This window comes from Leopardus geoffroyi, chromosome C2, assembly GCF_018350155.1.
Source record: "Leopardus geoffroyi isolate Oge1 chromosome C2, O.geoffroyi_Oge1_pat1.0, whole genome shotgun sequence".
NCBI lineage: Eukaryota > Metazoa > Chordata > Mammalia > Carnivora > Felidae > Leopardus > Leopardus geoffroyi.
In genome coordinates, this window is record NC_059333.1 from 72,205,913 (window position 1) to 72,227,917 (window position 22,005).

At 39.5% G+C, this 22,005-nt stretch overlaps 1 protein-coding gene across 1 annotated transcript in view; it reads right to left on the bottom strand.

The window, feature by feature from the left end:
• The window catches only part of UBXN7 (UBX domain protein 7), a 59,350-nt gene extending 46,071 nt beyond the window's left edge, over positions 1 to 13,279 (bottom strand). The window contains exon 1 of the mRNA XM_045502463.1: positions 13,124 to 13,279. Within this exon, the coding sequence (XP_045358419.1) occupies positions 13,124 to 13,196 (73 nt within the window). The 5' untranslated portion in view covers positions 13,197 to 13,279. The remainder of the gene's footprint in view (positions 1 to 13,123) is intronic.
• Positions 13,280 to 22,005: the final 8,726 nt, after the last annotated feature.

The following is a 22,005-nucleotide window of genomic DNA, read 5'->3' on the forward strand; positions in this document are numbered from 1 at the left end:
ATGAACAATTTCAAGACTCATGTGCTTCCATATTTCTCATAAAACCTAAGGCTTTGTTTTAGTGCCTTCCTTATATTTTTCCATTATGTCCAGTTACAGTGTATTGTATTAGTTATACTTCTTAAATGCTAGCCTATAAGTTCAGTGTCTATTGTACTCCATTTTAATTTACTTACCTACGCAGCAACTTCTAAAAGTTAAAAGGTTCCTACAAGTAGACTCCTCTGGCTGCTTATTCTAGCAAAGAGATGCATGAACTGTTACATTATCTACTAATCGTTTCCTTTTCAGAGAACGAAATGGCTGAGTTCATATCATTTTTGGCTCTTGTCTTTTTAGGTGCTCACAACAAACTAAAGCACCATAAAAAGCACAAAGAACTTGTTGGTGAGGGAGTGAAACTTCCTCTACCATAATCCAACCAATGCTCGCTGCTTTCACCCCTTCTGAAATGTGTTCATAAGGAAATTCAACTTAAAAATGATCACTGCATACAAATAGTTGCCATCCTCTCCACCACCCTCCAGCTATCACAACTCCAACGCCAATGACATGGGAATCCTTTGGAGAATTTGTGGGCTCTGAAGTAAAATAAAAGATGCTGTTAAAATTGGGAACTTGTAAAGCCAATCCTCAAGTAAGCTAGCCTGTCAACAATATGGTCTGCCTATCCTAAAAGTCTTTTCATAGGTGCCTAAATTTTTTTTACTTTATTATGCTGCCTAAAATGCAACCACCTAAGTAAGAGATTACAAACATGCTTTTTAAAATGATAAACACCTACTCAACAATTAAGGATGTATCAATTATTTTACAATGTGAATTAATTCAATCATATTGCTTCTCCCTAAAACTCACTAAGAGATGAAGGTTAAGACACCTTCAGGAAGCTGGGTCAGGAAAAAAGAGATATAAGTAGCTTTAGCATCCCAGGTACCTTTTGGAGGAGAGCTAAGAAAGGTCTACATGAAGTGCCACATAGGGATGGGAATAAGATACTCGGTACCTGGAGACAGAGACACCAAACAGCGGTAATAAAGTTACCAAAATTTTTCCTCTGACCAGTCCTAGAGAATAACATTTTTTTTTTTAAAGTTTATTTGCTTATCTTGAGAGAGAGAGAGAGAGACAGAAAACACGCACATACATATACCCAAACAGGGGAAGGGTAGAGAGAGAGAGAATCCTAAGCAGGCTCTGTGCTGCCAGCATGGAGCCCAATAAAGGGCTTGATCCCACAAACCATGAGATCGTGACCTGAGCCAAAATCAAGAGTTGGCCACCCAACCAACCGAGCCACCCAGGCACCCTGAAGATAACATTTTTCATATTCCCTTTAGTTCTCAGGCTAGGGAGTATAATATAGATATTAAGAGCCTAGATACTACTCAGATAAACCTGAATTTGACTTCTAGTTCTTTCATTCACTAGTTATATGACTTTGATCTAGTTACTAATTTCTCTAGCTCTCAGTTTCCTCAGTTATAAAATGAAAATATTATCAACTTCATGAAATACTTGTGTAGATTAAGAAAATTCACAGAAGGGCACCTGGGTGGTTCAGTTGGTTGAGTATGTGATTTTACCTCAGGTCACGATCTTACGGTTCATGAGTTCGAGCCCCAGGTGGGCTTGCTGCTGTCAGCCTGTCAGTGCAAAGCCTGGTTCACATCCTCTGTCCCCCTCTCTCTTTGCCCCTCCTCCGCTTCTGCTCTCTTTCTCTCTCAAAAAATAAATAAAAACATTAAAAAAAAAAGAAAATTCACATTAAAGAACTTGGCACAGTTCTTTATTGGCAAACAGGCAGGCAGAGTAAGAAATCTCACAGTTTTCTTTCCCTCATTCATCTGATGTATGAACATGTACTTCACTCATGTTAAACACTCATTTTTTTTAAAGCAGGAGTAAAATAAGAACTATCACTCTAGAAAAAGTGAATGTTATAAAGAATGAAACAATACCAAAAGAGATCTGCTTTAAAGAAATTTATAACATGGGGCGCCTGGATGGCTCAGTTGGTTAAGCGCCTGACTTTGGCTCAGGTCATGATCTCACGGCCCGTGGGTTCGAGCCTCACATTGGGCTCTATGCTGACAGCTTGGGAGCCTGAAGTCTGCAGCCTGCTTTGGAGTCTTTGTCTCCCTCTCTCTCTGCCCCTCCCCCCCCCCCCCACGCTCTGTCTCTCAAAAGTAAATAAAAACATTAAAAAAAAAAAAAGAAATTTATAACTATGCAGCATTCCAGTATGACTGAGAAGCATCAGGAGCTGATATAGAAACAACAGAAAACTTAATAAAAGTATAGGTAAGTATTCCAAAATCTCCTAGGTCCATAGGTTTATTGAACTTTATGAAAAGGGCTTCTAAAGGGAATTCTTTAAAGTCATCCTTAAAGGGAGTGACTTTAAGACACAAAAATAAAGCCCTAATAAAGGAAATATAACTGTGATATTTTAGGGGCAGATGGTATCAACACTTGAGGCCTAGAATTGCCATCCTATTTATAATCCTTACTTAACCATTTGATGTCAGAATCTAAGCTGTAGGCAGCATATCCCAGAGATGGCCCTATCATATCTCTGCTGACAATCTGACAGGACAACTTGCATCACTGGAGCTTGTCAGGATAGTGACCTGTAAGAGTGTTTCAAAAAAAAAAAAAAAAAAAAAAAAAAAAGGGGCCTCTACCCATGAACATTTATTTTTTAAAGGAAGTACATGCTAAATCCTGGCAAGACTGAAGAAGGTAGTATTAGAGAGGGACCAAAGAAACAAAGTACATCATTCACTTTCTGAAATAAAGCCAAATTATCTGAGTCATCTTGCTCCTATAATCATTCTTGGTGTATCACTTGTATCATTTAGTGTATCATTTTAGAAACAGAAGACAACAGAGAGATAATTAAAGGTTCCAGTAGTTCTTTATGTTGGGAAGTAGTAGAGGTATTTAGTAATGTGAGAGACCATTTTTGGTGTCTCATGACTGGAGGCTGGGGGAGCACTACTGGCATTTAGTGGAGAAAAGCCAGGGATGTTATAGCATATTGAAAAATGCCTCCCCTTCCCCAAAGACTGCTCACACCTTCATTTCAGACTTACCACCTCCAGAACTGTAAGAGAATAAATGTGTGTTAAGCCATGCAGTTTGTGGTAATTTGTTATAGCAGCCACTGGAAACGAATACAAATGCCAAATCTTCTGCAACAGATGGAACAATCCTATACAATAAAAAATTGTCCCAGCCAAAATGCCAGTAACACTCCCACTGAATTAAACAGAAGAATATGAAGAAGTGAAGGTTAACTGAGAAGGCAGAGGAAAAGTATGGAGGACTAAATGATACATAGGGGAAAGAAACAGTAGTCAACAAGTTTAATCAAGTTGCAAGTTTTACCCATATATTCAGAGATAATAAGTATTTTTGATGGGTCAGCTATAAAAAATGTGAAGCTTATTACATTCAGAATAAAAACATACCTTTTTTAAAGGGAAGGGGAACTAAATAACGAAAGTTTGCAGATTTATTTTTTTGTTGTTTTTTTTTTTTTTTTAAGTTTACTGAGAGAGAGAGAGACAGAGAGAGAGAATGAATCCCAAGCAGGCTCTGTGCTGTCAGCGCAGAGCCCAACACAGGGTTCAACTTCACAAACCATGAGATCATGACCTGAGCCAAAATCAAGAGTCAGACATTTAACTGGCTGAGCCGCCCAGGCACCCCACAAGTTTGCAGATTTATATTATCTGTATAATTGTTTAAATAGGCTTATTTTGAAGTCCCAGTATTATAGATAGCAACAGGATAGCTTAATCTAACCTTGCATCTTAGTGTGTTTGGGATGCTATAACAAAAAAACCATTGACTGGGTGGCTTAAACAACATTTATGTCTCACAGTTCTGGAGGCTGGGAAGTCCAAGATGAAGTCCCCAGAAGATTTGGTGTGGGGTACAGGCCTACTTCCTGGTTCAAAGACAGCTACCTTGGGGTACCCAGCTGAGTTGGTAGAGCATGCAACTCTTGATCTGAGGGTTGTGAGTTTGAGCCCCATGCTGGGCGTAAAGATAACTTTAAAAAATAAAAGAAATTGGGAGCACTCAAGTGGCTTAGTTGGTTAAGCATCTGACTCCTGATTTCAGCTTGGGTCATGATCTCAGTTTGTGGAATTGAGCCCTGTGTCAGGCTCCGTGCTGATGGCACAGAGCCTGCTTGGGATCTCTCTCTCCCCCTCTCTTTGCCCCTCCCTGACTCACACACTCGCTTGCTCTCTCTCCCTCTCTCTCTCAAAATAAATAAACTTTAAAATACATAAATTTTTAGAAAACATATATAAAAAAACAAAAACAAAAACTGTTGTCTCCTTACTATGTCCTCACAGTAGGGGCAAGAAGGCTTCCTGAGGTCTCTTTTTTTTTTTAATGTTTATTTATTTTGAGAGAGAGAGACAGATCATAAGCGGGGGAGGGACAGAGAGAGAGGGAGACAGAGACTCTGAAGCAGGCTCCAGACTCTGAGCTGTCAGCACAGAGCCCGATGCAGAGGTTCAAACCCACGAACCGTGAGATCGTGACCTGAGCCGAAGTCAGACACTTAACCAACTGAGCCACCCAGGCACCCCTCCTGGGGTATCTTTTTTAAAGATACTAGTAGTCGTCCTCATGAGAGCTCCATCCTCATGACCTAATCACTTTCCAAAGGCCCCCACCTCCTGATACCATCACACTGGGGGTTTAGGATATCAACATATGAAATGTTGGGGGAGGGGGGGGCAGAGGGAACACAAAAATTCAATCTGTAATCAATGGCAGGAGCCCCACTCTACTGTTTCTCACTACATACACTCTTTTTATTATACCCCTATCTTTTCTTCCTTCTATCTATTTTAAGCTTACTAATGGCACCAAAGTACATTGTTTAACCCATCCTATGGTACACAATTTACCAGTCCCCATTTCTTTGCTGTGGCCTCTTAGTTCACACTCTCTCCATTACTGTTATGATATGGGAAATAGCCCTAACGCAGTCCACATCTCCACTACAGCTGGAAGAGTCAAGAGATTCTTCAAACTATAGTAGTCCCTTATGCCTTTTTTCTACATTATTTTCCAGTGCCAAAAAAATGACAGTCTCTCCACTACTATCAAGGAGCCAAAGTATAGCAGTCACAGAGACAGAGACAGATAAAAAGAAAGAAAAGAAAGAATCCCTCTATAGAGCCCTTCTTATCCCAGAAGGATAGAGAAGAGAAATGACAGAGACACAAACAGACTCCTTTTTGGTTCTACAGTCCCCCAGAAAAAATAACAAAATAAGCTAGACTGTCCACCTAGGAAACAGGAGTGGGTGATAGTTGCAAGAAATACGGTGTCTCATCAGTATCCCATCCTGAAGTTCTTAAGCATTCAGGAATAGAAAGCATTACAAAAACCTTTATACCCAGAAAACTAAATTTACTAAGTATAAGAGGAATGAAATGATTAGGTTCGGGGACAGATAAACAAAGATAATTTTTGTTGGATCAACAAAAAGGAAACTAGAGTGAGGTAGTAGTAGTGATATGGTGAAAAATGCATGGGCCTAGGAGTAAAGACACCAGAATTCTAGTCCTTGTTCTGCCATTATCTAAGACCAGTGCTACTCAAAGTGTGGGCTTCACACCAGCTATCTCTAGTCCATGACAAGATTAAGACAGAAATTCCAGTGCAAGCATTTAGAAATTTTTATGACAATTTGATAGAGTAATTTTATGTCTGTGGAATTAAAAGTTCAGGCTTGAAAAATTTATGGATGGCAAATTACCATATGAAAAAATGCCCAGTATCATTAGTCACTAGGGAAATTCAAATTAAAACCACAATACTATACTATTATACACCTATTAAAATGACTACAAAAAATTAAAACTACCAAATGGGTAACTGAACTCTCATATATTACTGATGGGAATGCAGAATTGTAATCATGACCTTGGAAAACTGGCAATTTCTTAAAGTTATACACCTATCACATAATCCAATAATCCCACTCTAGATATTTATCCAAGAGAAACAAAAACTTACATTCACACATTGTACACTAATGTTTTTAGCAACTTTATTTATAATCTCACAAAGTGGAAACAACACAACTACCCATTTACTTAATGAATGGATAAACAAATTGTAGTACATTCATTCAATGGTATACTATTCACCAAAAAAAAGGGGCAGGAACTACGCATACCACAATGATATGAATGAATTTCAAATGCTAAGTGAAAAGAAGCCAGACTCAAAAGGCTACATACTGTGATTCCATTTATATTACATTCTAGAAAAGAAAAACAACAGACAAAAAGATTAGGCTACAGGTGGGGGGAAGGGTTGACTACAAAGGGGCAGGAGAAATTTTCTGAGGATGACAGAATTGTTTTGCATCTTCACTGTGGTTACAGAATTGTACACACTTATCAAAACTTATAACCACACACTAAAAAGGGAAGATTGTACTGCATGCAAATTGTACCTTAATTTTGAAAAGAATTTGGGCTTATATTTTGTATGTGTTTTTATTTCATTTTCGAAGCCATTAATTTTTATTGTATTTTATAAAAGTGCTGGTACACAAAGATTGGAAATTTTTAAAAAAAGGTCCTTTCCTCCAAGTAAGTTTGAGGAGCACTGACCTACACATATAACCCCAAGTCACTTTACTTTCATTTGATAAACTCAGAAATGGGTCAAGATGGTTTTTAATATATCTTCCAGCCCTGACCCCCCCAAAAAAAAAACAACAAAAACAAAAACTATGAATGTTAAATGATTTCTGGTTTCCTCAAACGCCTACATAATACAAGTTACTTCCATACTCCTAATGTTGGAAGCACCATCACATTCTCCTGGTTTTCCTCCTATACCTTTGGTTTCTTTGGGGTCTTCTCTGTACTTTTTCCTTTGCAGTGCGTCAGAGTAAGTGTTCCTTCAACTTTGGGTCCTGGAGCCTACTGTTTCCTCACAGTACACTCTCCCCTGCAAGAAGCTATCTACTTTTAATAGCTTCAACCGCCATCACTATGACTCCTCAGATGTCTCTTCTCTTTCCAGACCAACACTCATTTGCTTACCGAACAGCTCTACTTGGATGTCTATCTAAAACCGAACTAATCATCTTCTCCCCAAACCTCTCCTACTATCCCGTAACATTCACAAATAGCACCTTTATATACCTAGATGTCTGAAACAGAATCCTAAGCTTCATTCTGACTCCTGTGACTTTTTCCCATCTTTCTTCTCTTATCTTCCACTTCTCTGCCACAACCTTATTTCAAGACACCAGTATCTTCCTTGGATTAATGCAACAGTCTTCTACTCATCCCTATGCCTACCCCTTCTCCACTATAGGCAAGTAGCTCTTTCTAAAAAAAAAAAACCAAAATCTGGTTATGTCACTCCTCCAATTAAATTTTTCATTGACTCCCCCTACACTTGGGATACAGCCAAGATTTCTTAACATGGGTTACAGGCCTTTCCTAATCTGGCACCTGCCCTCTTATCTCTTCAGCTCAATTTACTGCATCTCCCACTAGCTATGCCCTATTCATTTGGAATTATCAATTCCCTAAACCTATTGTCTCTCCTTTCTTGTCTCTGTATATGTATATATCTGTCCCTCTCTCTTTCTGCCCTTCCTCCTTCAGACCTTTGTACATGTTCCTCCTGCCAGAAACATCTCTCTTCTAGGTTTAGCTAAAAACTTATTTCTTCTAGGAAGCCTTTCTTTACCTCCATGTTTTGTGCTCCCATAATAGCTCCCTACCATTCTCCAACTGTATTGTAACACCTATTTGTGTCTGTATTCTCATTAACTTTTATGCTTTTTGAGCATAGACACCTTGTCTTGCTCACAGTAGTATCCCCCAGATCTGAACCATGCCTGGCACACAGCAGTCTATCATATTAAGTTTATTAGTAAGATTCCATTCACAACTCAAAATTTATTTTTTTTTAATTTTTTTCTAATGTTTTATTTATGTTTGGGAAACAGAGAAACAGAGTATGAGCAGTGGAGGGGCAGGGGGAGAGGGACACAGAATCCAAAGCAAGCTCCAGGCACTGAGCTACCAGCATGGAGCCTGACACAGGGCTCAAACTCCCGAACTGTGAGACCATGACCTGAGCTGAAGTCTGACGCTCAACAGACTGAGCCACCCAGGTGCCCAAAGACACTACTACTTCTTCTTTTTTTTTTTTTAATGTTTATTCATTTTTGAGAGAGAGAGAATGTGAGTGGGGGAGGCAAAGAGAGAGAGGGAGACGCATAATCCAAAGCAGGCTCCAGGCTCTGAGCTATCAGCACAGAGCCTTACGTGGGACTTGAACTCACAAACCGCAAGATCATAACCTGAGCCAAAGTCAGACACTTAACCAACTGAGCCACCCAGGTGCCCCCACAACTCAAAATTTATTGCCTCTCTAACTTCTGCTCAAACATAATCACCTTCTGAAATAGTTTTTAAAATTCCAAGAGTTGTCTCTTGATATCTAGAACACTTACAACCACCATTCCTGACAGAGAAACACATTTTAATATTAACCAAAGAGAAATAAATTGTAGGAAAGAGTTATGTATAGAAATTAGCCACAAAGCCAAATACTACACGTCAGTTTTCTAATTTCTGTAACTAATATGCGTTCATTCAACAATTTTAGAGAGAGATTAAACTAAGGTCTCTTCTATAACTGAGATTCTATAGTTTCATTAAGTGGAGCACAAGGGTGGCTCAGCCAGTTGAGCATCCAACTCTTGATTTCAGCTCAGGTCATGATCTCAGAGTTGTGAGATAGAGCCCCCGTCACCTCCCCCTCCCATGCCCCCTGTCAGTCTCTGTGCTGAGCATGGAGCCTGCTTAAGATTCTCTCTCTCTCTCTCTCTCTCTCTCTGCTCTTCTCCCCCACTTGCGCACGCTCTCTCTCTCTCAAATAAAAAAGTATATAAATTTAATTAAGTATGTGAATGCCTACTATGCACAAAACTTTACAGAATTCTATCCTAACAACCTTTTGTACTCTCTCAGCCTCCACTTTCTACTCCCTCACAGTTTGTCCTTACCTTCTATTGCCTGTTTATTTCTTCACCAATTCTATAGCATCTACGTATCTTTCATCTAATGAAATTATTCTGATTACATCTGTGCATTTTGTCTATGTGTGCCTGAATGTTAGCCTAAGCTGGTGTTAACGGGATACTGCCATGGTTCAAAACATTTTAATAATTATTTATTTATTTAAATTTTAGTCCTTTTTAAAAAAAGTTTTTATTTATTCATTTAAGTAATTTCTATACCCAACATGGGGCTCGAACTCATGACCCTGAGATCAAGAGTCACACACACTTATGACTAAGCCAGCCAAGCGCCCCGGTTCAAAACATTTTTAAAAGTTGTTCTTTTGGAGGGCATGGGGGGGGGGGGGGGGGGCGGGCCATGTTGGATATAGAAATTACTTAAATAATTTTTTTATTGTTCTTTTAGATTTACCTTCAGATCTAGCAGCACATTCCTTCCTCATGTTTTGAGGACTAATGTGACTTTTGAAAGCAGTCAGCAGTCATTCAAACCCAAGTATGATGAATATCAAGAGAGATCAAACTGAATAATACTGCAAAATGTAGTAGACTATAAAGTAACAGGACTGGTTTTCTATGCAGCTTCAAATGATTCCAACATCATCAATGGTAAAGGTATATAGTTTCTCAATGTTGATTATTTTCAAAGACTATCACTTCCCTTGGCTACTTGGTTATCAGAGTTTGATCACAGAAAAAATGTTTATGATGTAATATTAATTGAAAATCTTACAATTCTAAATTATGTATACTATGATCTACAATATAAAAATAAGAAAAAGTAAAAATAAAAGTATGCAAACAAGATTTGGAAGATAATATGTAAATAAATAATGCTGCTGTGAGAGATTAGCTTTAACTTCTTTCAAAATCATTTCATGTTGTGATTTTTTTTGTGTGTGATTTTGAATTTTTTTTAGTGTTTATTTTTGAGACAGAGAGACAGAGCATGAGTGGGGGAGGGGCAGAGAGAGAGACAGAGGAAGACACAGAATCTGAAGCAGGTTCCAGACTCCACGCTGTCAGCACAGAGCCCAACGTGGGGCTCGACCTGAGCTGAAGTCAGACACTTAACCAACTAAGCCACCCAGGCACCCTGTGTGTATGATTTTTTTTAATAATTTTTTTTTTTTTTTAAATCAGAGTCAGGGTGCCTGGCAGTTGGTAAGCATGTGGTAAAGTATGGTAAAGCATGTGACCCTTAATCTCAGGGTCACGAGTTCAAGCCCCAAGTTGGGTATGGAGCCTATTTAAAAATAAATACAAATTTTAAAAATAAAACAAAATACTAAAAACAGAACAAAATGAGGGCTGATGGGAGGTGGGAGGGAGGGGAGGGTGGGTGATGGGTATTGAAGAGGGCTTCTTTTGGGATGAGCACTGGGTGTTGTATGGAAACCAATTTGACAATAAATTTCATATATTTAAAAAATAAAATAAAATAAAATAAAATAAAATAAAATAAAAACCAGAGTCATTACACCCGACGCTAATATAATGTGTGTCAACTAAACTCAGAGAAAAAAAAATTCAGAGCCATTATTTCATACCCATATATCATATACATTTGTTCTTCTTAGTAAGAAATAAGACTTAAAATTCTTTCAGTTTTCTATTTCTAAATGCCACAGGAAAGGTAAGGCTCACATTTTTGAAAATATATTGCTTTAACCAGAATGTTGAGCGTCCAGATAAGTAAAATCTTTCTGAAATCAGAGCATAAGCTCTTAAGGTCAGTTTAATTCATTCAGTAATGAAAACATATCAAATACCCTTTTGTCATAAATACTACAATTTAAAATATATGTGAACAGAACCCCAAACTATCTTTTTAAAATATATCGAAAAGGCGGCGCCTGGCTGGCTCAGTCAATAGAGCTTGATCTGAGGGTCATGAGTTTGAGCCCCACATTAAGGGCAGAGCTCACTAAAATAAAATAAAATAAAATAAAATAAAGTAAAGTAAAGTAAAATAGAAATGTGAAAAAGACTAAAGGGGTCAATCATGTGTTTCTAACAGTTAATTACTCTCTTGTAAAAAAAAAAACAAAAAACCCAAATTTATTAATAGAGATTCATAATACATCAAGGACAATCTAAGATATTTTCCCTTCTGCAGACTTCCAGATACACTGTTTACTAAGGATCTCCAACATAATTCAGGAATAGAAAGGCCTGTGACCAAGAAATAAGCCATGTGGGCTAGCAAACAGAAACAGATTTAAAGCAAATAAGTGAGCCATTTTATCTCATCACACTTTGGGTTTTGTCCCAAAAAGTTCCATTAGAAGTAATAACATGTGGTTCTGAGTTCCTGAAGGGGTGGTTGTTACTATAAAAACAGTCTGAGTTCCTGAAGTGGTGGTAATTAGCATAAAAAACTGAAATTAAATAGGTGGCATCTTAAATCAACTCCATAAAAATCTAAAGATTAATAATAATTACTTCCATATCTGACTCACTACGAAGATTTTTCTATGAAAACATAATGCTGCAACATTAACTTATATACACAATAATTTTCTAATTTTCCCAATAACTGTGATCTGCTTAGACATTGGGAAGTGTATTACATCTTTAACAGTCCAATCACAAAAGTTTTAAAACATTAAGAAAAGATGATCATTCCATTCCTCATCCCAATTTTATTACAAATCTTACTTTACCGATTTTGATGTAAACGTTTCATGCCCACCAGCTAGATAATGTATGAAACATCTAGTTGTCATTGCAGAGCAAAAGATAAAACTAGCTTTAAACTGTAAAACGGCAACTTGCATACAATCTGTCTGGTTACAACAATATAAAATTTTACTTAACCAGATCTCATACGTCAAACTCTAGGTGCATTAACAGTAGAAACATTGTCTGCACCTAACAAATAACCAGATAAAGCATAGATCTGCTCAGGGAGGGAACTAACATTCTAACCTCCTTCCAAAATGACAAACTAGAACGGCAAAATTACACTCAGGCACATGGAGTACTCTTCTCTCAAATCACTCCACAGAGAACTTCATCATTTGCTCCGCCCTCTAATAACTCATGCAAAAAAAGTTCAGCACCATCAGAGGGAAACAAGGCATAGAGAATTCATAGAATGGCTTAGGGCCTTTCCTCCAGGCGGTAAGAGGATCTGCGTGTGCCCTTCGCAGGGGTCCAAAGAAAAAGAATAACTGGGGGCTTAGGGAATACTGACACCCAGAAACTGACTTTCTCTCCAAGAAGTTTCTGCCGCCATCCCTATTTTATCAGCAGGAGGATCCGGCGCCATCGTCCCAGTCTTTATGATTTTATTATGGGGAGGTGGGAAACGCCACCCAGGATTCCTCCAGGCCTTCCCTCTTAAGGTTGGAGGGGGGGGGGGCTCCCCCTCATTCTTTTTCTTTAAACCTCTGTCTTGAAGGTACTCCTCAGCACCCCTCTTTACAGCGGCCTAACCCCCAGGATCGGTAAAGGCGCTGTCGAAGCCACCATCCTCGCCGTTAAGGCGGGAGGGCCCGAGCACGCCAGGGCCACGGCGATGGCTCTGAGGGGCCCAGAAAGGGGAAGGGCAGGCCAGGGACTAAGGGAGAATGACCTGACTAAGGAAGAATGGAAAAAGGAGGTGAGAAGATGCACTGCACCCCAGGGCTGCACAGAGAAGAGAAGATGATGAAGAAGGAGGAGGGCGGTGGCCCGGGTGCGGCCCCCCACCTCTCCCGCCCCCAGGTCCCCGGACCGGCGGGGGCGGATGGGATCGGCCCATTCCCCGGGTCTTAGCTGACAAGGGGGGGTGGTAGGGGGGTGGGGGTGTCTCCCTCCACACTGCGAAGAGACCGAGAACAAGGCATGGGGTACGCGGGGGGGCTGTCTCCCGCCTGAACCCGGAGACCCGACGCCGTCGTCGCCTCTTCCTCAGAAGGGAGGACGGGAGCTATGGGTAAAGCCCGAGGGAGAAATGCATGAAGGTAAGGGGAAGCCCAGGGCGGAACGGCGGTCCGCTCCAGACCCCACTCTCCACCTTCCGGTAACCGCGTCTCTTACCGGTGATGGCGGTGAACTGCTGAATTAACCCCTTCAGCGCCGAGGACGCCGCGGAGCCCCCGTGGGCAGCCATCTTACCGCCGCCGCCGCTGCCGCCGAACAACAACACAGACACACACGGACCTCCCTCCCCCACCTCGCCGCGCGGTTTGCGCAGGCTCATTGACCGCCCCCAAACTCCGCCCCTCCCGCCCCGCCCCCCCCGCGGCGGTCAGCGCAGGCGCACTTCCAAGCCCGTCCGGGAGCGCTCTCTGCTCTCCGGGTTGGCTGCCCGGTTGCTGCCTGCTGGCTGCATCCTTCCTTGCAACCTCTGGTGCCTTCCTCTCCAAGCTCTAAGGCCGGTGTCACAGATGCGATATCTGTTCCTGGTTTCCGAAATAAGCTGAGGGCTCGGCAGGTAGTAGGCTCTTCGCGTTTCAGTTTCACAAGGTTTATTGACAGACCCAACTGCCGTTGACAGTTTTTCCTTCTTTTTTTTGCAGCTCTACAGCCCTCTGCTAGGTTTCCTGCAGCTCCTGTCAAAATACAAATCCTACCTCATCGCATTGAAGCGACTTTCGCACCTGCTCGCCAACCTTTAAACTAATTGTTTGGCTAACCTGGTGCGACGATCCATCCAACAGAAGTAAAATCCCAGAACCCTTCTGTGCCAATAAAGCACTGGACGCAACAGTCTGACATATAGTAGATTTAAATAAATGATTGTCCAGTCCACTTTCCTTCAATACATTCGTCAATCCATGCCTCCCCTCAAGATTTCACTTAGTTTCCTGGCCTATAAAATGAAGAGGTGTCATTTATGTAAAAAGAAAACGTGTATATGTATATACACTATATGTGTATATGTATAGAAAGGGCACTGGAAAGTTGTACACAAAACGTTACTGGTTACCCCTAGAGAAGGGAGCAATGGGGGGGATGGCAAAAAGAGACTTTGAGGGCTTTTTATCCTTTGTTTTCAAACAAAGATAATATTAGTATATTATATTTTTAAAACAATTATAGGGATGCACGCAAATCTGATTATCCTTCCCTTTATTTATGAGAATAAAATTAAGGAAACTTATTTTTGGGTTCTAACCTCCCACCCACATACTTTGCAGCTACATAGGAAAATGGCCCTATAAAAGATGAGTCGTCTGGAGAATTGACCCACCCTGAGTCTAAATGTGCTATTGGGGTGAATTAAGAAATAACCACGTCTAGGGCGCCTGGGTTGGCTCGGTCGCTAAGTGTCTAACTCTTGATTTTGGCTCAGGTCATGCTCTCACCCTCATGAGAGTGAGCCCCATGTTGGGCTCAGCGCTGAGTATGGGGCCTACTTAGGATTCTCTCTCTACCCCTCTCCCACTCGTTCTCTCTCTCTCACAAATAAACATTTAGAAAAGGTGTTTTTTTTTTAAAGTTTTTTTTTAAATGTTTATTTGTGAGAGAGAGACAGAAAACACGGGTGAGGGACAGAAAAAGAGAGGGAGACACAGAATCTGAAGCAGGCTCCAGGCTCTGAGCTGTCAGCACAGAGCCTGATGCAGGGCTCGAACCTACCATTGGTGAGATCATGACCTGAGCTTAAGTAAGATGCTTAACCAACTGAGCCACCCAGGTGTCCCAAAATAAATAACCATTAAAAAAAGAAATAAGCAAGTCAAATCAAGATAACTATAGAGTTATAGCTGCAGGAAATATGACTGATATGATTGAAGCTATGACTGCTATGATATCAGGAAACAGGCTCCTGAAGTGCCTGGGTGGCTCAGTCAGTTAAACATCTGACTCTTGATTTTGTCTCAGGTCATTATCATCCAGTTCATGACATCGAGCCCTGAATCAGGCTCTGTGTTGACAGTGGAGAGGCTACCAAGATCTGTAGATTTATTTCCAAGGTCTTAGAATTCAGTGATGTGATTTTTAGGTTAGTCTTGAGAAAGTGGTAAAGATTATGCTATCCACAATTCTAGAAAATATTTTCTAGAGATTAAAAAAATAAAAGACAATGAGGCAGGAAGTTAGTAATACAACTTTGAAAAGCCTTTTTCAGGGCACCTGGGTGGCTCAGTCAGTTAAGTGATTAAGCATCTGAATCTTGATTTTGGCTCAGGTCACCATCTCACAGTCGTTGTGTAACTGAGCCCCAAGTTGGGCTCTGCACTGAGCATGAAGTCTGGTTGGGATGCTGTCTCTCCCTCTCACACTGACCCTCCTGCACTTGCACTCTCTTTCTCAAAACAAATACACTATATTTAAAAAGCCATTTTGAACTAACATGTGAAAGATCTTTAGAATCCTAAGAAAATATCTTGAAATACATTCCTCAAATCATGAAAATACATTTTAAAAAAATGGGCTATCCTCAGAAAATAAACTGCAAAAATATTATATATTGAATAATGAAAAACTAAAATTTTAGATAACAAAGTAAATATCCCAAAGCTAAACATCAGTTACTATTTGAATTATTTTACCAAATTACACTAGGATTTGTTTTTAATTTTAGGTCTGGGTTTAAGACTTCCTGTCCCAAAACAATCTGTAACATGTTACTGTAATTTAATGAAACCGGACAGAGTAAATGAGCTAGAAGGTACAGTCAAAATAATCTGATTCAACACTTGTCTTTTATCATGACCCTCCTGAGATTCAGAGTTTGAGTTGTTCAAGGTTATAAAATGGTAGGGTGGATCCTAGAATCTAAATCTCTTGAATCCTAGACAAATGTACTATACTTTGACTTTAAATGGCAATATTTCTTTTGTTTAAAAAGCATAGAATTATAGGGGCATCTGGGTGGCTTAGTTCAGCATCCAACTTCAGCTCAGGTCATGATCTCACAGTTCATGGGTTCGAGCCCTGCATTGGGCTCTGTGCTGACAGCTCAGAGCCTGGATCCTACTTTGGATTCTGTCTCCCTCTCTCTCTGCCCCCTGCCCCCCCCCCCCCCCGGCCACCGCATGCTCTCTCTCTCTCTCACTAAACATTACAAAAATATATTTTTTAAAACCAGATAATTATATTAGATAGCTTTTAAAAATTCAACTGTTGACACAAGGCATAGCTAAAACATAAGGATAAATGTTGAAGGGAAATGTAAAAAAGACATTCAGAAGTAGTATTAAGGAAATGAAAGCCAGAGTAGATTTTAAAGCAAAATGTATCATTAGAGATAAAGTGGATCACTACATAATGACAAAAAGAACAACCAGAAAGATAAAATAATTCTAAACCTGTATGCACCTAATGACATGATCTCAAGGGCGTACAAATAAAGTTAATGTTTAAAGAAGAAATGTGACAAATATGCAATTATACAACCCCTTTCTCTCAGGCAAAAGTAGTAAAGATACAGAAAATACTTTTTCTAGTAAAGCATATGTGGCACAAAATAAAAATTGACCGCAAAGTCTCAACAAATGTCAAAGAACCATTATAATATAGGACATGCTCTTTAAATGCATATCAATAAAAAAATAATAAATAAATAAATAAATAAATAAATATCAGTTAAATTAGAAATTAGTTTTTAAAAGGGCACCTGGCCAGCTCAGTCAGTAGAGCATGTGGCTCCTGATCTCAGGGTTGTGAGTTCGAGCCCCACATTGGGTGTAGAGATTACTTAAATAAATAAACTTAACAAATTAGTTTTGAAAGAATAACTTAAGCTCATATGCTTGGAAAGTTAAAAAGAAACTTCTAATCATTTGTGAACCAAAGACAAAATAAAAATGGTGTATCATCCAGAGTACCGACAGATAACAGATTAAAGGAACAAATTATGAAGGTGTGGGTGGGATATGCTGGAATCAAGGCACAGTGGAGGATCTGCAACTTGCAACAGCAGGATAGTCACAACCTCTGGGTCCAAAGGGATGAGAGAGGACTTCCTGGAATCCCAAAGGACAGAGAATCATATTTGTAAAGTAGGTCACCTTTTATGAAGCAGTGACCTGTCAAGGGTTGTAACCAGCTTGAGGCAATCTCATGGAAGAGACCAAGGGAATAAATCCCCTGACCTTGCTCTCCTCCTTTCTCATCTCCTGCCAGGAATCCGACTGGCAGAACCCAACAAGAAAACAAGAGGGCACAGTAGCCCACTGATGTCTATACAGACAGTCTGTGTGCCAGAGAGCAGGGTAGAGAAAGGAGGAAGTGGGTCTGGAGGGGCAAAAGGAAGTCGATAGGCACAAATAGAACGTGGAAAATATTTAAAATGGAATGATCTTGGAAATATATATCAAAATTTGTGGGATGCATTTTTCACAGTACCTTAAGGAAAAAAATGTAACCTTAAATGTTTACATTAGAGAAGATTAGAAAATGAGTAACTCAACATCCCTAAACCTAGGGAAATTTGAAGGGGGAAATGAAGGGGAGCTCAGTGGGTTAAGCGTCCGACTTCAGCTCAAGTTACGGTTTGTGAGTTCCAGCTCTGCATCGGGCTCTGTGCTGACAGCTTAGAGCCTGGAGCCTGCCTCGGATTCTGTGTCTCCCTCTCTCTCTGTCCCTCCCCCACTCACGCTCTGTCTCTCAAAAATGAGTAAACATTAAAAAAAAATTTTGGAGCTTGGGTGGCTCAGTTGGTTAAGCATCCGAAGTTGGCTTAAGTCATGATCTCATGGTTCATGGGTTCGAGCCCTGCATCGGGCTCTGTGCTGACAGCTCAGAGCCTGGAGTCGGCTTCCAATTCTGTCTCCCTCTCACTCTGCCTGTCCCCCACTTGCACTGTCTCTCTTTCTCTCTCTCTCGAAAATAAATAAAACATTATAAAAAAACAAATATAAAAAAATAAAATTAAAATTAAAAAATTTAAATAAAAGAATATTATGAGCAATTTTATGCCAATGAATTAGGAATAGATAAATGGCAGTTTCCTGGAAAGATATGATTTACCAAAACTGATTCAACTATGAGTAGACTTATGACAATTAATGAAATTGAATCCACCATACCAATAAACAATCAGGCCCAGATGATTTTACAGGTGATTTCTACCAAAAGAATTAAGAAACAGATAATCCCATATGTAATTATTATGAATATATAATATGCAAATTATTCCAGAAAGAGAAACAAATGGGACAAACAGCTCCTTCTCTGAAGCTAAGATAACCTTAATATCAAAACCAAACAAAACAGCAAATGAAAGCTCAGCCTCACTTAAGGTTACAAAAATAAGAATATTAAAACCAAAATTTAGGAAGCCAGTTATACGTGCACATGTACATGCATATATGTATACATTTTTAAAAATATAATTTATTGTCAAATTGGCTAACCTACAGTGTGTAAAGTGTGCTCTTGGCTTTGGGGGTAGATTCCCGTGGTTCATCGCTTACATACAACACCCAGTGCTCATCCCAACAAGTGCCCTCCTCAATGCTCATCACCCATTTTCCCCTCTCCCCCATCCCCCCTATTTTTTAATTGGATTTATCTCAGGAATGCAAGCATAATTTTACCTTAAAAAGGTCTTTCAATGTAATTCGTGATGGTAGAACAAATAAGGGAAACCATTTGATCGATTTGATCAGATACAGAAAAATCAATGATATAAAACAATATCGCTTCGCAAAACAATAGCAAAAAATACGTAATAATTTAGGTAGAGAAAAAAGCTTCTTCAACCTAATGAAGTGTATTTACCAAAAGCACAGAGTAAACAGCATTATACTTAATAATAAAATATTTATTTGAAGTATGCACTATATCACTATTTTTATTCAACCAGTATGCTGGAAATTCTAGCCTTAGCAGTAAGATAAGAAAAAATATGTAAAAGAATTTTAAAAGAAATTAAAGAGTATTATTATAGACTATATGATTGCATAGAAAATCTAAGAAAACCAACAGACAGGACCAACAAAAGAGTTCAGGTATATTTCTGGATATGAAAACAATACACACATTTTAAAACTATATTCCTAAACATGAGCAGCAAACAGTTTGAAGCTGCAATTTTAAAAAACCCACTCATGGGGTGCCTGGGTGGCTCAGTCAGTTAGGTGTCTGACTTCAGCTTAGGTCATGATCTCATGGTTCGTGAATTTGAGCCCCACATCAGGATTTCTGCTGTCAGCAGAGCCCCCTTCGGATCCTGGTCTCCCTCTCTCTCTGCCTCTTCTCTGCTAGCTCACTCTCTCTCTCTCTCTCTCTCTCTCTCTCTCTGAAAAATAAGTAAACATCAAAAATAAATAAAAATAAAACAAAAAACCCATTCATAACGGCAACAAAAAATGTTTACATGAGGTATATACCTAAGCATAGATTTAACAAAAATGCAAACTTTTATGAAGAAAATGATAAAAGTTTATTGATAGGCATTAAATAAATTCTATATTCATGTCTGGGAAGACTCAGCATTATAAAGTTGTCAATTTTGTATATATTAATCAATAAATTCAATGTAATTCCAATTAAAATCCCACAGAGTTTCTCAAGTATTTTAATAAGGTTATTTTAAAATTCAAGAACAGGGGCACCTGGGTAAACATCCAACTTTGGCTCAGGTCATGATCTTGCGGTTCACGAGTTCGAGCCCTGTGTTCGGCTCTGTGCTGACAGCTCAGAGCCTGGAGCCTGCTTCAGATTCTGTGTCTTTCTCTCTCTATCCCTCCCATGCTCCTGCTCTGTCTGTCTCTCTCTCTCTCAAAGATAAACAAAAACATTAAAAAATGTTTTTTTATTTCAAGAATAAAGGATTAACAATAGTCAGGACACTTTTGAAATAGAACAAGAAGGAAGTTTTACTCTACTAGATACCGAGAATTATTATAAATGTATAGTAACTAAGTCTGTGAGGGATTGGTGGAAAAGACAAATAGAGTACAAGCAGAGAGTTCAGAGGTAGACACAAACATATATGAACACTGTACAGAAGTGACTACAAATCAGTGAAGGAAAAGATGGACTAAAGGATGGCCATCAGTGGCCGTGGGACGAAATAAAATTGGTTCCCAGCTCCATGTAAGATACAAAACTAAACTATAGATTGTTTAAATATTTAATTAAGAAGAGCAAAACTTGACAATTTCAGAAGAGAATACAGGGGTCTATCCTAATGATTTTAAAAGTAGGACTGCTTTGCACCCGTTAAGGAAAGGATGCCACGCACTTTGTACACCAGGGGGCGCCATTCACGTGAAACACAAGGTGATTGGAGGAAAGCCTTCAAACGGATCATAAAAGTCCTGATCCAGGAAGGGAAAGATTTCTTAAAGAAGATATAAAAATCCCAAACCATAAAGGGAAAAAGTCATACATTTGACAACATTAAAATTATAAATGTCCGTAACATCAGGGGTAAGACTGGAATTTAGACCCAAACGAAAATGAACTAACAGAAATGCTAAGGAGTGGTGTGCACAGCAATTATAAAAAGAAAATCCAAAGAATGAAAATATTTCAGTTTTTTTTTTCAGCGTCTTTCAGGTGAGCCCAGTATTTCTGCCATGAACAAGGTATATTATTGTGACCCAGGCATTAAGTCATTTAGGATAGTATGTATTATATCAGGAAACCCTAACTCAGCCTACTAAATAATAAGGAAAGTTAGGGCGGGGTCTATATCCCAGGACCACAGGGCTTCAGCTCTGCCTCTGTTTTGACTTCCCTTCATCCGTCTGAGCTTTGCCCTATGCTGGTAGCAAGGTAGAAACAGCAGTTCCAAGCATCATATTCAGATACAATGACATCCAGGGGAAGAACTACTTGCCTTATGTCTCTTAACAGGTCTTTTTTTTTTTTTTTTTTTTTTTTTGAGAATTGTTTTCTAGAAGTCCCTTGGGAGACTTCCCTTCAAAATTTATCAGTCTGAATTGAGTCAGAATTTTGTTCCGAAAGCCATCCCTGCCAAGGGATGTGAGATAAACATAACTGGTTTAGTAAAGCATATGGTGTTGTGGAGGAAGGTGGATGCCTCCTTAAAGTCTGATGCTTTTACGGAGAGAGAAGGAGGGGAATAGAATCTGCTCCATTCATAAAGCTTCACCCTGAGCACGATGAAATATTCCTCCACTTCCCTTTTTTCTGATTCTACCTTTACCTAGAACCTTTCTTTTCTTTTTTTTTTTTTTAAGTTGATTTATTTATTTTGAGAGAGAAAGAGAGAGCAGGGGAAGGGGCAGAGAGAGAGAGAGTGAGAAGGAGAGACAATCCCACGCAGGGTTTGCACTGTCAGCACAGAACCTGACGTGGGGCTCAAACCCACAAACTGTGAGATCATGACCTGAGCTGAAACCGACTCGGATGTTCAACTGACTGAGCCACCCAGGCGCCCCTTACAGCTATTTTTAAATCCATGTCTGATAATTCCAGTATGTATTCATTCTGTCTATTGTTTACACTGTTTTTTTTATACGTAGTGCCTAGGTTTCTGTGGGTGTGCTTAGTTTTTTATTGTTTTTACATGACGTGATTAGTTTTTGCAAAAGTATTTATGGCAATTCTTCGAGGTCTTAGGTGGAGGCACATTTCTCTAGAGGGGATTTACCTTTGTTCCTGCCAACCATTTAGGGGCACTACCATACTGGGACCAATCTAAACTAGATACAATTTTGATGCTTTCTGAACCATACAAGTGATATGAATTTGGACTACAAATTGACATGTGGGAGCTGGTCTGGGGCTACATGTTGTCGCAGACAACCCCCACTCTCCATGACCCATCTCCAAGGCAAGTTTCCATACAGCCCCACGGTGACAGGAGGTAGAAGGGTTATTTACTTCTGGTTCTCTCTCTTACCAGAGGGGTCTTAGTGTTACAGGGAATGTTTCATATTGTACTCTTTTTATGGGCTGAATTGTGTCCACCTTCCTGCTAAATTCCTATGTTGAAGTTCTGACCCTTAGTACCTCAGAAAGTGCCTGCATTTGGAGATAGGGCCTTTAAG